The sequence below is a fragment of the Solanum verrucosum genome, unplaced genomic scaffold (assembly GCF_900185275.1).
Source record: "Solanum verrucosum unplaced genomic scaffold, falcon-dt-bn FXZP01000009.1, whole genome shotgun sequence".
Taxonomy (NCBI): Eukaryota; Viridiplantae; Streptophyta; class Magnoliopsida; order Solanales; family Solanaceae; genus Solanum; species Solanum verrucosum.
Window position 1 is genome coordinate 3,418,548 of NW_026020231.1, and position 16,086 is coordinate 3,434,633.

Below are 16,086 nucleotides of genomic sequence, written 5' to 3' on the forward strand. Positions count from 1 at the left end.
GTTTGTAGTTTTAAAAATAATGTAAATTAATTTGATTTTTCTTTCTTTCTTACTAGTTTCAATTTTGAGAAGATATTGGCCTTTTCGAGATTTATTATTTGATTGACCATCTTAGACCTTCTAGACAGAGGTGGAGCTAGGTGGGGTTCATGGGTTCGAACGAATTCAGTAGCTTTTTCATAGACCTTATATTTGTACAAGAAAATTAATTATATATTATATGTATATTAATTTGTGAACCCTGACAAAATTGATTAACGGTTATTAACGAAATTTAGAACCCCAAATTCTTAATTCTGACTTCGCCTCTGCTTCTAGATTTATAATAAATATTGAGTTCAATGAGCATTGATGCTTCTCATTATATTCTATTTGTTCCATTTAAAATGTGTTTTAAGTTTAAAAAAAACGTCAGAATCAAACTATGTTAAAAGGGATTGCTACTTTAGTGTCAAGCATATAAATAAAAATAATTATCAATTTTGATCTTGAATTCTTAAAGTAACACTTATTTTGTTTAAAGCTAAAGCAACAATTTAAAATGCATTATTTATAAGCAAATAAAATTACAAGTAGAGAACTACTCTATCTATCAAGCATCGTGTGTAAACATATATTCATGCATGACTAATTCCGTTTAATTTATCAATAAATTTAAATCTTCAAGTTTCCGAGAAACTAATTTATCTTTGAGAAGGTATTATAATTATTGTCTAGTAGAGTAAAGAGTGACTTGTTGCAAAATCATGTTAGATATTAAAGTACACGCATTTATATTCTTGGATAACTTTAACAGCATAAACTTATTGTTGTTCCCCATTTTTGGAGAAAAATAATGGTATACCAGAAACATAAGAAAACCAAATAAAAAAACTTGTCTGATCATTTTATGTTTAGTACGTAAATGAAGTTGACAGCGATTTATGCATATTTGCAGGCATAATTTTAGCTAGCCAATATCTAATTGACCAAACGTTGAGAAAAATAGGGATGACATGGCAAAATGTCAAAGGCAGATACCTAACTAACAATCTTATCAAATGTGATTATTGAACGACCCAACGAATAATGAAAATATAGGTTGCGTTATAGGTGCAATCACAATATTTTTTAACAAATAAATAAACAACTGTACTATATATAGACTATAGGTTACCTTTAATTTGTAAATGCAGTAAATTAGCATAGCTATAAATGCGAGTTCACAATTAAATTTAATGAGTTTAATACGGTATATCCCCCCCCCTCCCCCTCCCCCTCCCCCTCCCCCTATTAGATCAATTAATTAGATTCGTGCTATATATATATATATATAAGAAGTACTCACTTATGATAAGTTTTTCGTCTTAAAAGTTGAAATCTAGGTAATTACATTAATATAGTAAAAATGACATTATATATACGGAAAAGGGCCAAAAACACCTTGGATTATTCAAAAAGGGTATTTTCAGCCCTTTTCCGTTATATATATACTAGTAGCATCGTAATTTACCTCATTATATTACAAGCTTCTTTCCTCCAATTCCTTATATTCTTCTTCTTCATTGTATGATTAAATTTGTATATCTAAATTCACAAATCAAAAGTAGATAATAAATCGATCAAATTTTAAATAAAACAAGCCAATATTTAAAGTGTTCGAACCTAAAAGTAACGTGTGTACAATTTAATTCTAGTAAACCAAATATCTGAAGGGTGAAATTATGTCTTTCATAAGCCAAATTTCACGCGTCTAATATAAAGGGGCTAAATTTATAGTACATTTTATTTGGTTATGCCTTTAAACGGGTACGCAAATCGGTTATTTGTGCACTTACCCCGCGTGGACCCCCTCCCCACCCGACCCGACCCCACCCCACCCCACCACAAAGAACATTCGTCATCCAACACAACAAGACGCATCGTCTTTGTTCTTTTCTTTTTTCTCTTTTGGTATTTGTTTGGTGTACAGAAGAGCGTAGAAAGTTCCCGTATTAATCGTTTTGCGAATCGCGATCATCGTTGTCTCCTTTCTCCGGCGTAACTAGGTAAACCGTCCGATGAACTTTCTCTTTCATACTATTAATCACAAATCGCATATTGATTAGTAGTTACTTTGCCGCTTTTCTTCGTTCTTGTACTTAGGGTTTACTAGAAAGATAATCTCCCTGGTTAATTTTACCTGTTGCTATATTAATTATTACTACATGAATTGTAGTTCATTTAATTTATTGATCGATTGAAATTTTGGGGAAAAATGAATGACAAAGGAATAATTTTGGGATTTTCAGGGTTTGTTATCGGACAATCGTTGAAGAGAAGCTAGAATTTGGTGAAGATGTGGGCGGCTTCTTGTCTTGCGTCATGCTGTGCGGCGTGCGCCTGTGATGCTTGCCGTACGGTAGTGTCTGGGATCAGCCGACGTTCTGCAAGGATTGCCTATTGTGGTCTTTTTTCTTTGTCCCTAATTGTCTCGTGGATTCTTAGGGAGGTTGCTGCCCCTCTAATGGAGAAAATACCATGTAAGGTTTTTATTTTTTTCAATTATGATAAAATGAGATAAAAAGGCATAATCTTAGCTCACAAAATAGTGCTCAATATCCAAAACTAGCTAACCCTAATTTGAAAGACTTCAAGACTATTTATACTAGTCTAGCAAAAATAATCAAATAATTTGAATGACCAAATCATAAAAAAAATAGTCTCTTGAGCATATTAGTGGCCTTGAAGTCTTCCTTCCATGCTTTCTTTTAAGTCCTCCAAGCTCATGATAGTTGGAAGAATGGTCCAATGCCCTTGATGACCTCCTTGATTGTCACCACTTCCCTCATAAATCCGTTTGAGCATGTTGTGGACTTTATAAGTTTTTTTGATAACTCTTTCATGACATTTTAAGCTCTTTGTTATTGATTGAAAGCTTCCATATCCAAGATTGCCCACATTCCGACTCCTGATACTGACCTTGTTACTTCGGTTTGCATCAGTTAACCTATGGTGAAACTCTTTTCTTTTTGAAAATATATGAAGGGTAAAGGAAATTACATATTTAGTCTATGTAAATGGACAGAAACTCTTCTGGCTTGATGGCTTTGCTTTCCTGGAGTCGAGCTTGTGAGTTGTGAGTCTTCAATTATTTGCTTAGCTACAGTGAATCTTTCTCTATCGATAACTTCTCTACTTGCACAAGGTAGGTAAGACTGCGCACTCACCACTCTGCCCAGACTGCACTTGTGGTCACTGGGTATGCTGTTGTTGCTGTAGTGATGCTTTGGCAAGCTGTTTTTTGTTTGCTAATGTCTGATCATTGGAAGACCTTCCAGTGGTAATTTTAGAGGACTTAGAATTGAACACTTTGCCTAAGCCTTAAAATTATTTTCCGAAATAGATAAGGAAGATATGGCACGATAGCTCATGTGCAACACGATTAGAAACAAATAAAATCTAGAGTTGCTTCTCTGAAGTTGATGAAAGCAGCATGGATGAGTAAGCAATGTTGAGCTTTACCCAAGGTTGAAATAATTTTGTGTGTGTGTGTCTCATTCTCTATTGTCCCTTCCAGCCCCAGTCAACTTGTTGAGGTGATATTGTGAGCTTATTTGTGGCGCCTTAAGTCTACAACCTTGATTTTGGTATAGGCTGGATGATATTGTAGTTTTACTCTTTGTGGCTTGTATAATCTTCCAAGAATCTTTACCCATTGATTATATTGCAGGGATTAATAGCTTTCACACGACACCAAACAGAGAGTGGTTTGAAACAGATGCTGTGCTTCGGGTTAGCTTGGGGAACTTCCTATTTTTCACTATTTTAGCAATCTTAATGATTGGTGTAAAGAACCAGAAAGACCCACGTGACAGTATGCACCATGGTGGTTGGATGATGAAAATCATTTGCTGGTGCCTCATGGTAATATTCATGTTTTTCCTTCCAAATGGAATCATCAGCTTCTATGGTAAGATGAGCTATTTTTCTTGAAGAGTCCTTTTGTAATTGATGTGTTAAACTATTGTACAAAGTTTCAAACTCTATTTCCCATACACATGGATTTGCACCTGAGTATTTATTTGTGAATACAGAGACAATTTCCAAGTTTGGTTCTGGACTATTTCTCCTTGTGCAAGTTGTGCTCTTGTTGGATTTTGTGCACAGTTGGAATGACAAATGGGTTGGATACGATGAGCAGTTCTGGTTAGTTTTGTTATATGTATTGCATAGTTATTTTTGCTGTTTTCGCTAGCCTCCTCACTCTAATCTCTCTTCCTACTCTTGGTTGGTTGTGTTGTTTTACAGGTATGTGGCATTGCTTGTCGTTTCACTTGTATGTTATGTGGCTACCCTTGCATTCAACGGACTGCTCTTCCACTTTTTCACTCCATCTGGACAGGATTGTGGGCTTAACACTTTCTTTATAGTGATGACCCTTATATTGATCTTCGGCTTTGCTGTTGTTACGCTGCATCCATCGGTAGGTTTTGTATATTTATTTCCTTTATTGCACAGTACTTCCTTATTCTTAAAACTTTTGTTAGCCCTTAATTTTGCTGGCAAACATGCCACCTTCTTATACATTCATTTGCTTTTTTCATCTGATACCTCCATTTGTGCTGATTGCAATACTAAAAATGTGGCTTTACTAGACAAAGCAGATCAGTAAGTTTTGGTAGTTGAGCTTACTGCAGATCATGGAAGCTAGAAAGCTTTGCTTTGATGTTAACATATGCTGCATTATCTCTCTTCATGTTAGCATTTTCTTTATCATATCTTCAAGTACTATCTTCAAGTACTCTCATGATTTTTTTAATGCTTTCTTTCAATCTTGAGGAAATGTTTATTCTTAGTAATTTGAAGAAAATAGTTAGGTTTGTTGGTAGTTTCAATGATAAGGGATGCTAAATTTCAAATATAGTGGTGCCTCGTGTGTTTCTGTTAAGATCTCAGGTGGGATGGGATGGGGTGTGGAGTAGGGGTTATGGTTGGGCTGGTGGAGAGGAGACAGTGAACTTGGAATTTCACTTATGGAACTTGTTTTCCCTAGTTTCAATAGGAAAGTCATTTTTAAGGAAATTGTTTTCTAGAGACGATATTTTTCAAAGCATTTTTGACTAATCAAACATGAGAAAATTCAAAAATATATTTTCCTCCATACCAAACACACCCTTCATGTTCATGTGACATTGTTTTGCAAGGAAACCACTTTATATTTGAAGAATCACGCAAAATGTATGGTCTAAGTGGAATTGCTTAAACCAAGACATTTAGCTGCTAACTAGCATATTGGGTTCATCCTCAACTTGGTCCTTCATAATCCTTAAGCAGTAATCATTAATGAAAACATAACGTCTTTAACTAGTCAAGATGATCTAGGTAACAGCAGGAGCAAGTAGATAGATGCAACACAATTCCTTTGGAGAGTGGGGAGTAGGATGATCAGAGTTGGAGCTACCTCTTGCCAATACTTCTCTCTTGAATGACTCATAGCTGGGGATATTTCTAAATCTTTGTGTTGAAATGATGCAACCTTTCCAGGCAGCTCCCATAGAAACATCTCTGTTATTAAGTCTCCTTCCACCCAACTCGCCCACCCCAATAAATAAAATAAACTCCTCCTAAAGGTTGTAATTAGTTTGGTTTGATATTAAAAGGTTCCTTCTGGAGGTGCAACCTTTTGCCATTATTTGATGCATGAGAAAAGAATACATGTTCGACTGTTAAATCATTCACATACACTATGTCGGCGTTTCTACTGAAAGAGAAGAATAGGTTATGCGATCTGTTCTCAGGATCTGTTTATTTTGAGGTATTTAAGCTTACCAGTTACCTCTGAATGACCAGCTGTTGTAAATGAAATATCTGTCTCACTTTGAAACTTACTGCTATGTTTTATGTCAGAATAATGAGTTCAATATTCTGGATCTTTTTCCTTTTCTCAGAGATCAAATTTTCCAAATGTAGGTAGGTGGAAGTATTTTACCTGCATCAGTTTTATCTCTGTACTGTACATACCTTTGCTACAGTGCACTTGCAAGTGAACCTAGGGATTATGAGTGCAACGGTCTACATAAGCACTCCAAGGCTGTTTCCAGTGGCACACTTGCATTAGGGCTGCTAACAACAGTTCTATCTGTTGTCTACTCTGCTGTTCGTGCTGGCTCTTCTACAACTCTGCTTTCTCCTCCAAGCTCACCACGTGCAGGTTAGTTACCACTATTTCGGAGGGCTTTACTGTATTAAGATGTTACAGCTCTTTCATTCTCACTGGTAGTAACTTGTATGTCATGTTCCTCAAACTCTGTCCTTAAAACCTGATAGAGTCCTGAATCTTTATATGATCAATTAAATTTGCTGACATTTGATAGAGCTCTGGACTGCATTGATAGTTCAATATAACTTTTCATTTTGTTGGACTCTAATTTTACATTTCATTATCCATTTGGTGTGCTTGTGTTATCTGGTGGCTTATACTTGTTCAAGGCTTGGTTGTGTTAGTAAAGTAAGTTCATATTAGTCTTTGAAAGTTACTCTAAACCTATTCTACTAGTTTAGCAGTTGGTGCCAATAGATCGGGAAGATGATTTTTTTCTAAAGAACTGTTTCTTCTGTTTAAGGTTCAGGGAAGCCCTTGCTACCATTGGACAAGGTCGATGAGGAGGAAGAAAAAGAGAGATCTAAGCCAGTCTCATACTCCTATTCTTTCTTCCACCTTATCTTTTCTCTCGCTAGTATGTACTCTGCAATGCTTCTTACAGGTTGGTCAACCTCTGTGGGGGAGAGCGGAAATTTAGTGGACGTTGGGTGGCCATCTGTCTGGGTCAGGATTGTGACCGGGTGGGCAACTGCAGCTCTGTTCATCTGGTCTCAGGTTGCTCCAATTCTGTTTCCGGACAGAGAGTTCTGAGTAATCGAAGGAATGAATGTTACAGTTACTACACTAATATGATAAACTTAAGTTTGAACAATGTTTTAAAAGGAACAGGACTACCTTAATGCAAGGATTTCGATGCTCCTTTTCTGTCATGTGGATAGTGTGTAAGACGATGCCACAGTGATTTTATTCAACTGTATATTTCATATGCGTATTGTGTGGTAATAAATATGGGCTTGCTTTTATAAATGTAGTACTAGTTTTTTTTAAAATCATTTATTAGAGAAATTTATATATGTTACCTATCCAAGAAATATAAAATAATTCTTTTTATACTAAGAGGTGCTAGCGTTGTTTCATATGGAGGTGCATGGCAGAACATCCTATATACCAATGAATGCCGTTTAAGAGCAAGCAACCACGCCGTGTAAATTCCATGATTTTTCACAAGTAAAAAATGAAACAAAATGTAAGTTGAAAATGCCTTTAGTTATTTAACCATGATAATTCATTTTTCTGTAAAATCTTGATTGTGTAATAAAGTAGTCACACTGGAAGCTTTTGATAGAAATGTCTTCTACCGTACAATTAAACAACGTGAGACGCAAAGGTTCTTGCAACGTACTGAATATCAGATGGTTAAGCATGTTGAAATGCACGCTTCACCTACTGATAGATTGGCCATCTTTAATGATGACCAAAGATTGCAGGGGTTGTTTCATCAAAGATGAACTTCAAAGGAAGTCCTAAAGCCTAATATATATTTTTTGAGTACTGACTATGAGTATATATATATATATATATTAAGAAGGGCTAAAGTCCTCATTAGCTAAGATGCTTTAAGAACTGACAAAGTTAATCAAACTTGCATAGAAATGCACCGAGTTGCGTCTAAACACATGGGATTTTGATCTTGCAAGCAGAGTGTGTATGAGAAGAAGAAGAAAAGCTAACAAATTAAGCTTCCCAATTGGGAAGATCAATTGGATCCAATAATTTTAAGTAAAACCTCCTTTACAAACAATCTCGAGTACTAAAAACAGTTCAAGACCTGTTTGTGTACCAAAGAATATTGCTAGCATATTTTGCCACTTAATCTTCGTAATCTCCTGCATGCTCCAACAGATAATTGGCGGCCAGTTCCTCGTTGCGATCACAAGCCAAAAAAGCTTCAATGACAAGAGCTCTATCAAAACCCATTGCTTCCAGCTGCAAATGAGCAAACAAATTAGTTAATGAACATTACAAAATGTCTATGAACAGCTGCAATTCTTAGAGATACTAAGGTTAAAGTGATGTCTCATACCCGCTCAATCACCTCCTGTTCTTCTGGAGTGACACTAACTGTGTGGGGAATCTCTTGCTCAGCCTGATCAAACATGTCCCTAAAACATAGAAATTGAAAAGCACTCAATAATTCATATGTAGCAGATTTGTATCTTAAATCTCAAAGCCAAAAACAGCTTTTCTCTCTTTCCTTGTTCCCTAAGATTTTAAATACAAACATGATTTAGGACGGCAAAATGATAAAAATCCTTTTATACTTGACCACAATATAATTGAAAATAAAACATATTTCAGTCTGGAGAGGAGAAACACTAGGAGGATCATGACAATATATAAAAATGATGCTTCTAACTCTAGGTTGGCAAATAGCACACAGTAAGCAACTAACCCATCAGAACCATCCACAGGTTCATTGATTAATTGAAGAAACTCTTGATCATGCTCTTGTATAGATCTTAAAAGTTGAGGATTTTGCTTTCCTAGTTCCTGAAGCATAGGCTACAATAAAACATCCAACTTGTACATTCAGACAGAGACAACACAAGAAACAAAGCAAAGAAAATACTGAAGAACAGTAACTACCTGTAAAATTTGTGGGTTAGCTTGAACCATGGAACGTAAAGCTTGGAACTGAAACAAATAACAAAAGAACCATGAGTTGCAGAGGATTACGGGTGTAGAGCAACTTAGACACGAGAAATATCCAGAATAAACTTATGAATTGGAATGATGAAAGAGTCAGAGGTAATCTCATTAATTCAAATCAGGAGTCCAAAAGCAAGAACTAAAGACAAAAGTGAAAACGAAAATCTAATGATCAGAACCCACCTGTTGGTTGTTCCTGAGGAAATCAAGGGATCCAAGACCAGCACCGCCAGCACCAGCAACGTTCTCCTGTAATGGCTCTAGCTTAGATAACCACATAAGGAGAAGGAGGACAAAATACTATTATTAAGGGAAGCTATGGAAGACCTGAGGAAACAAATTTAAAGGAGCAGAATTAGGTGCGCCAGAAGAAGGTGCAGTAGGCACAGCAGTAGGCGCAGCAGCAGAATTAACTCCACCCCGGGCTACCGGTACAGCAACTTCTGCCGTTTCAGGAATTCCCTGTAAAAAAAAGTCCCTGTCAAAGCACAAAAGACAAACAAACTTGTGCATCCCTTCCACCTTTTTGAAGTGAAGTAGACCCGGAACATACTGAATATAAGTAATCAACAGCTCTTTCAGGATTGTTATAAGCAGCTCGAAGAGCACGAGTAACTGTCTCTTTGTCCCAGCTGCCACCACCCATATCCATAAGTTGTTGTATAGTTTGCTCGAGACTATTGCCAGCAACTAGATTTGATGCAGCTTGACTATAATCATCAGCTGGAAGACTGCAGCAATGTAAAAGATGTATTAATTTCTTTATTTTCTTATACTTTGTGCTGCGTCAAACTAAGACAAACAAAATGCAACAGATTTCTAATATACAGGAATAAATTTTTACCTAGCAGCCGCAGCATCCGAAGCTGACACAACATCTTTTGGGGCCCTACACATCATTTACATCATCAGGGGAAGATCCAACATAAGCAATAGTAAATAGTGAAAGTTGCAACTCACTGTGATGGCGGAATCACTTCAGGTGTTGTAGTAGGATTTGCGGCAGTAGCTGGCTGCTGAAAGAAAGAATCCAGAAGGTAATTATCAGAAACCAGACGAACAAAAGAATTAAGATGGTAATTATCAGAAACCAGACAAAACAAAAATTAAGATGGTAATTCTCAGAAACCAGACAACCAGCCCGTTGAATGAAATCCTGAATGGTTAATTTGAACACAATACCTGAGCAGATGTTGTCCCACTTGAGCTAGCAGTTTTGCTCTGCAAAGAACACATAAATAGATATAAGATCAAGGAACACATCCTGTTGGAGTCACAGGTTTAGCATTGGAGATATCAAAACTCAATCAATTAGGGGAAATAAAAGTGCAAAGTAATAGGCTGAAAATTTACAAGTAAAGGGAATCTGAAGATCTATAGACATACCTTGCTAAGCATGACAACAAGAAAACCATCCTCAGAGACATTGTTTTCCAATAGTGTACTTTCATCCTTCAGCACTTTACCATTGTGAATCAGCAACTGCTGCCCACATGGGTAATTATCTTTTCCTTGTACATCTTCAATGTTCTTCTTGACTGCCATAATCTACAATCACAAGATATCCCATTACATAACATAGAAAACAATTTTTAATGACTAACCAATTAGGAGTAGGCCCCAACATTTATAGCTCAAAGCAATTAAATGATCTGAGATCTGGAAACTAGACTTGTAAGGTTTTGATAAATATGATGCATTCTGAAGTTATACGAACGAGATAAAACTAAAAATTCGCCCCAAGTTTAGGCTTTGAATCAAAATAGTCCCTTATATATTTGTGGAGCACTAATAGTCCTCCAAGTATACAACACATTCAGTCATTGGTAACCTTTTCTGTCTAAGACTAGTGGAGAGGACATGTTTGGCTCATATGTCTTACTCCCAATCTTTTAAAAACAAGAAAGAACCGATCAGGAGTACTAGCCACAAGAAAGGGAAGATTTACAGATTTCAATAAATAAAAAAGCTAGTCACAGTTTCTCCAATTCATCAGATTAACTTCTTTTTATTGCTGCAAAGAAACAACATGAACCATTCGAAGAGTTGGAGTTGTCTTACTATTCCTGACATTACTTTTTTTCTTTTTTTGGATTCCCGACATTACTAAATGAATAAAATCACGGGTATTGAATTCTCGTAGCCCTGTTAGTTCTCGGTATTGGAAGATGGTTGCTTATTTGTCACAAATGAACCCAAGAATACCAAGTAATCACGCCTGGTCATGCTACAACGTCTATACTCTTCTACAGCTGAATTAATTTGCTCCTCCTCCAGTATCCTAATAAGCAGTAAAGTATAATAACACTTTGAATCTAGAAAACAGAACCCAAATCCAAATGATTCAGATCTAGTAAAACGCATTGATAGAGACATTTATGAGGTATCACCAAAACAAAATTTCCTAAGATACGGCCATTTTCACCCATTTTTCCCTTCATTAATCCCAAGTTATCATTCCATCCATGGTTAAATCCACCATCCCTTCCGCCGGAAAACCATCCCACTGGCCACTGCTAGAAGCAATGGTGTGGTTAAATAAATCCACCATCCCTTCCGCCGGAAAGACCATCCCACTGGCCACTGCTAGAAACAATGGCGGATATAGGATTTTCACTACAGAAAAAAACGTAGAGCTTGGGATTTGAACTAGAAACCTCAAGGTGATTTTGAATCCCCTAAACCACTGAACCAACCTCTAGTCGTGTATTCAGGGGAATCAAAATATATACATATATATACATACATACCTAAAAAATAAAAATATTACCTTATATAAGGTGTAATTTTTTGCCGAGGGGGTTCGAGTGAACACCCTCGCCCCCTTAGATACGCCCCTGGCTAGAAGATGGATTGTTTCTTTTTAAGTTTTGGGGCTGGGCACGTGATTGGTTTCACGTTAGTCTTTGACGGAAAAAGTTAGTAAAGACTAAAACTGGACCACTTATATATACGACAATTAGTGCGCCAATTATTATTTAACGGGTAATTTTGATTCAAATTCCAAACATAAAGGACAAATTTAGGACCTTCTACAAACCAATTAGCTTTAACTAACCTAGAGATATAAAAATTTAAAATAAAAGGGTGACACATGACATCTAAACAACCAGGATTCTATAAAATTCTCACGAACTTGTCGTATTTACAGGTATCAGATAAGGCACAACCACAACACCATCAACAGCTCCAATCAAATAACCAATGTAGTAAGTATTAAACCAGAACAAAATTGTGAAAGACGCACGCAATAACTAAAGTTGTTCTTTTTTGTTCATCAATGTTGTAATTATGTACATAAACACACACAAAAAGGAAAAACGACTGCAAAATCATATAACATAGAATAAGTTACCAGTTTCAAAAAAAAAATCATATAACATAGAATGAACGCAAAACAAAAACAAAAAACTAACCGTATCAGATGGCTGAACCCTAATTTCGAAGTGACTTCCCTTGAGAGTCTTCACAGTGAGCTTCATCCTGCGAATTAGGAGTAAAAAAGAGAGCTTTACAACAAGAAAGAAAAACCAAACCCTAGAAACTCCCAATGCTGGATCGGCTCTTACTCCTTTGCTTTACAAGTTTTTGGAATTTAAGAAATCGAGAATTTTTGCACTTGTCAAACAAATATATACAGCGCGTGGCTTTCACGTGACCAATTCGTAAGCTTCCCTCAAGTTGCAAGTTAACTCACTGATCGGCCCACTAACGAGCCCATTTATAGTTGGGCTTCTTACGTAATTGTCCAGGTGATAAAAACCATTTTCGACAAAAAATTATACAAAGCACATAGTATAATAAACAAACTACTTCCTATTCCTACTCTTTCATAAATTACAAAATTCCCTTTATTTTATTGTCTTGCGGATACTTTAATATGCGGGCTGATACTTTAATTTAGAAGCTGTAATTATCAGTTCAGTGCGTTAAAAAAGGGATTTTATCAGTTTAGTGCGTTAAATAAGGGATTTAAAACAGAAATAATAATTGACTGCCACAATTCACGCATACGTTTCTTTCATCTATAAATCAGTCATTCATAAAACAATTACTGAACCAAAATTTCAAATTTCAAATTTTGAAATTCTCTCTTCCTGTTTTGCGAAAAGTTCTGGAAGGCTGATTCAAAACAAATTGCAGCGGATTTTTTGGTGAAGATTTGTAATGAATATTTTGATCTTGGTAAGGCATTCAGGAATATGGGAAAGTGATGTTAGATACGAGCGATACAGAAGTGGTGGCATAGTGGTTGGCGAAAATATTTCATTCGTTAATCTTAATTCAGCAATTGCAACAGAATTGAGTGTTGATGAATAAAAAAAAATGGAGATTAGATACGTCATAGAAGGTAATTCATCTCCATTGAGTATTCGGAATGATATAGGGTGAAATTGTACATAGAAGTGAAGAAACATGAGGTAGGATTTGATATGTATCCACTATGCATTGATACATCGGATAAAAGTGATGAAGAGATACAAAATTTTGATGCAACAACAGGTGCAATTGTGTGTGTTGAAGGTGAAAAAAGGGACACAAAGGCACTAAGCATTGTTGAATCGAAAATTTGTGATTCCTATTACATACCAGAAATGAACGTGGAAAATTATATATCAAATACAAATGTTTCTAATGTGGAAGTGAAACAATTGTACAAGGATAAGGAAACTTTAATGGATGTAATGGCAAAATACAAAATAAAGCATAGCTTCAATTTTAGAGTTAAAAGATCTTATAGCAAAAGGTATGTGATACTTCAATCTTATAACATTCTTCATTTTTTATAATTTATTTGCTATTATGTTGATCATGATACATAAATAAAATGTGTTACGTGCAATTGTAGGTGTTAGGTATCATGTTCATTTTGAGTTACTTTGCCATACTTCTGGTTGTTAATGTATTAATTAAGAAGGATAGATGTGTGTATTGTGTTCATTGGATACAATCAAGTATCATGTGCATTTTGAGTTACCTCTGTTTATTAAAGTATCAATTAAGAATGATAAGTGAAATCAGGTTAATAAGTGAATTTTGAATTTGTTATCTGATTTGTATATCAACAATATAAATTGAGTCATCATCAAACTGTGTGATATATTAATATGTGTGCACATTACAATTTAACTAAAAGTATTTGTAATAATGTATGTTGTACTGTTATTTTATTTTTAATATTATGAATTGATACATTAAACCTGATCAAATAACAAATATATATGGTATAATTGTAGCTACGTATTAGTATGTTATTCAGATGATTGTTGTTGGAATTTGAAGGCGTTTGTTAGGAAAAATACGAACATATTCAAAGTGAGATACTTTAATAGTGAACATACCTGTCCATTGAGGGATAGGGTATTAAGTAAGGTACATGCTACTGTTGGGTTTGTTAATGGCGTGACAACTCCAAAATTAGTGAATCATAAAAGAAAACATACTACAAACGATATAATTGATGATGTTAGGTCACTATATGGAGTTGAAATTTCTTACCAATAAGCATGGCGTGCTAAAGAACGTGCATTGGAGATGATAAGGGGTAAACCTGCAGATGGATATAAACAGATGCCAAAATACATATATATGTTGAAAACTGTGTATCCAAATTCATATATACGAATGCACAAGTCGGAAAAAAATGAGTTTATGTATCTCTTCATATCATTAATGCCAATGATGAGAAGGTTTGAGTTATGTAGGCCTGTTGTTGTTGATGATGCTTCACATCTTAGCGGAGCTTATCGAGGGACATTTATATCGGCAAGTACACTCGATTGGGCAGGTATGTCATGTTGTTTATTAATTTAATTTTTTAAGCTAGTAATATAACATCCTGCAACAATTATGTATAAAGAATCATAATGTTGTGTGTTTTAATGTTAAGGTTGTATATTATAAATTGAATGAAATGTGTAAGTAAAGTTGGGTGGATACAATACTGACAGGCTATCACTCTCTTGTTTCATAATGTCTCGAGCAAATTTCACCTCAAATGGACAATGTGGACCCAACAATTCACCAGTTTCGTTGTCTTTATATGCATTCAATGCTGCCCAATCAATTCTGTCAGTTTTATCAAAGAATCCACTATCTTGAACATATTTCATATTCTGCAATTCCATAAACATAAATGATGTTGATCAATCACTAAATCGATAAATGATGCATACAGAACTAAAAGGGAAAGGCCAGATATTGATTCAAAATATTATGTTTCAGATCATTTTATACTACATAATAACAATACATGACTGATACACAAAATCATATAGCTTTTGTATATACACCGACTTATATTTAAAGGGAAATTCACGCCATATACACATTTAAGAGTAAATTTTACGGGTTTTAAACATATTTTTAAATAATTTTTACTTATAACAGTTTATTTACGGGTTATGACATATCAATTAAATTTAATTTAATTTAAAAATCAATTTCAATTTATTTAATAAATGATTAATCTGTTTATATTTTTATATTATTAATTAATAATATTTAATTAATTTGATTTCAGTTCCTTTTTTAAAACTGAAATCATCAGTTACACATATTAAGGGATTTACATAGATTAGACTTCCTTGTTTACTGTTACACTCCAAATCTCCCATATCTCAATCCCACCACCCTTCACATATGCCTATTCAAATCTACACGCCATCACCCCCACTTTCACCTTGTCTCTCCCATTTTTCTCACCAGCCAACTACACCATTTTCACAATCGTCCGTTCAATTAAATTTTTCAACAAAATCATGTCTAAGAAATCCATTGAAACGCCTCGAAAGAGTCCCAGATTGGTTGAAGGAACTTCTACTTATGAAGTTCATGCTCCAACTTTCAATATATTAACTCAAATACCCCCGTCTAAAATTGTTGAAAATCAGGCGACGGGTGATTCATCTCAGTTGAAGGATCAGAAAGAGAAAAAAAATGAAGCAAAGAAAAGGGCAACCCAGACAAATTAAAAGGGAAAGAAGATTATTGAATGAATTTTGGCTTAAAAATAAACGTTCATGAACAATGCATTAAACAAATTGATAGAATGAAATTTCTAAACATTTTGTATATATTAAAAACATTTTTAATGGCTTTTCATTTGGTAACAGCATGTTAATACCATTATGTATTATTTGCAAAAGAAGGCAAAGTACTCTCCAATATCACTATCATACAGTACGGTTGGTTTATGATGTGGGTCGATAACATTGAGAAACAATGGAGAGACTCAAATTGCGACATGAGATCCATTTCTCCCGACCACGATGTTGGACAGTGCATTAGAGGCTTCAAACTGCTTGCCAACA

At 35.1% G+C, this 16,086-nt stretch overlaps 2 protein-coding genes across 4 annotated transcripts; one reads left to right on the plus strand and one right to left on the minus strand.

The window, feature by feature from the left end:
- Nucleotides 1-1,877: 1,877 nt before the first annotated feature.
- On the plus strand, nt 1,878-7,090 carry LOC125832121 (uncharacterized). 2 transcript variants are annotated; one of them, XM_049511258.1, is made up of 7 exons: nt 1,878-2,027; nt 2,271-2,501; nt 3,692-3,931; nt 4,056-4,167; nt 4,270-4,444; nt 5,932-6,172; nt 6,585-7,090. In XM_049511258.1, exons 2-7 carry the CDS (start codon nt 2,318-2,320, stop codon nt 6,872-6,874), a joined length of 1,242 nt encoding a protein of 413 aa, XP_049367215.1. In that variant the 5' UTR covers nt 1,878-2,027; nt 2,271-2,317; the 3' UTR covers nt 6,875-7,090. The 2 variants fall into 2 exon arrangements, with proteins under 2 accessions (XP_049367215.1, XP_049367216.1); XM_049511259.1 differs by having other exon boundaries at nt 6,591-7,090.
- A 687-nt stretch (nt 7,091-7,777) lies between these two features.
- LOC125832437 (ubiquitin receptor RAD23b) lies at nt 7,778-12,383 on the minus strand. 2 transcript variants are annotated; one of them, XM_049511590.1, is made up of 12 exons: nt 12,190-12,383; nt 10,160-10,321; nt 9,956-9,994; nt 9,734-9,786; nt 9,618-9,662; nt 9,327-9,504; nt 9,101-9,235; nt 8,957-9,022; nt 8,711-8,758; nt 8,517-8,626; nt 8,148-8,226; nt 7,778-8,050 (listed from the first exon to the last, which is right to left on the minus strand). In XM_049511590.1, the coding sequence occupies exons 1-12, from the start codon at nt 12,253-12,255 to the stop codon at nt 7,934-7,936; spliced, it is 1,098 nt and encodes a 365-aa protein (XP_049367547.1). In that variant the 5' UTR covers nt 12,256-12,383; the 3' UTR covers nt 7,778-7,933. The 2 variants fall into 2 exon arrangements, with proteins under 2 accessions (XP_049367547.1, XP_049367546.1); XM_049511589.1 differs by having other exon boundaries at nt 9,734-9,789.
- Between the last annotated feature and the right edge of the window lie 3,703 nt (nt 12,384-16,086).

What these genes read in the sequence shown, in the direction of transcription:
- LOC125832121 (XM_049511258.1), top strand. Translation starts at nt 2,318, where the DNA reads ATGTGGGCGGCTTCTTGTCTTGCGTCATGCTGTGCGGCGTGCGCCTGT. An exon ending in TTGTTACGCTGCATCCATCG is followed by an intron (nt 4,445 to 5,931) that starts GTAGGTTTTGTA and finishes TTCCAAATGTAG; the next exon opens with GTAGGTGGAAGTATTTTACC. An exon ending in TCCAAGCTCACCACGTGCAG is followed by an intron (nt 6,173 to 6,584) that starts GTTAGTTACCAC and finishes CTTCTGTTTAAG; the next exon opens with GTTCAGGGAAGCCCTTGCTA.
- LOC125832437 (XM_049511589.1), bottom strand. Translation starts at nt 12,255, where the DNA reads ATGAAGCTCACTGTGAAGACTCTCAAGGGAAGTCACTTCGAAATTAGG. An exon ending in GGGTTCAGCCATCTGATACG is followed by an intron (nt 10,322 to 12,189) that starts GTTAGTTTTTTG and finishes TTGTGATTGTAG; the next exon opens with ATTATGGCAGTCAAGAAGAA. An exon ending in CTAACCCACAAATTTTACAG is followed by an intron (nt 8,627 to 8,710) that starts GTAGTTACTGTT and finishes GTTTTATTGTAG; the next exon opens with CCTATGCTTCAGGAACTAGG.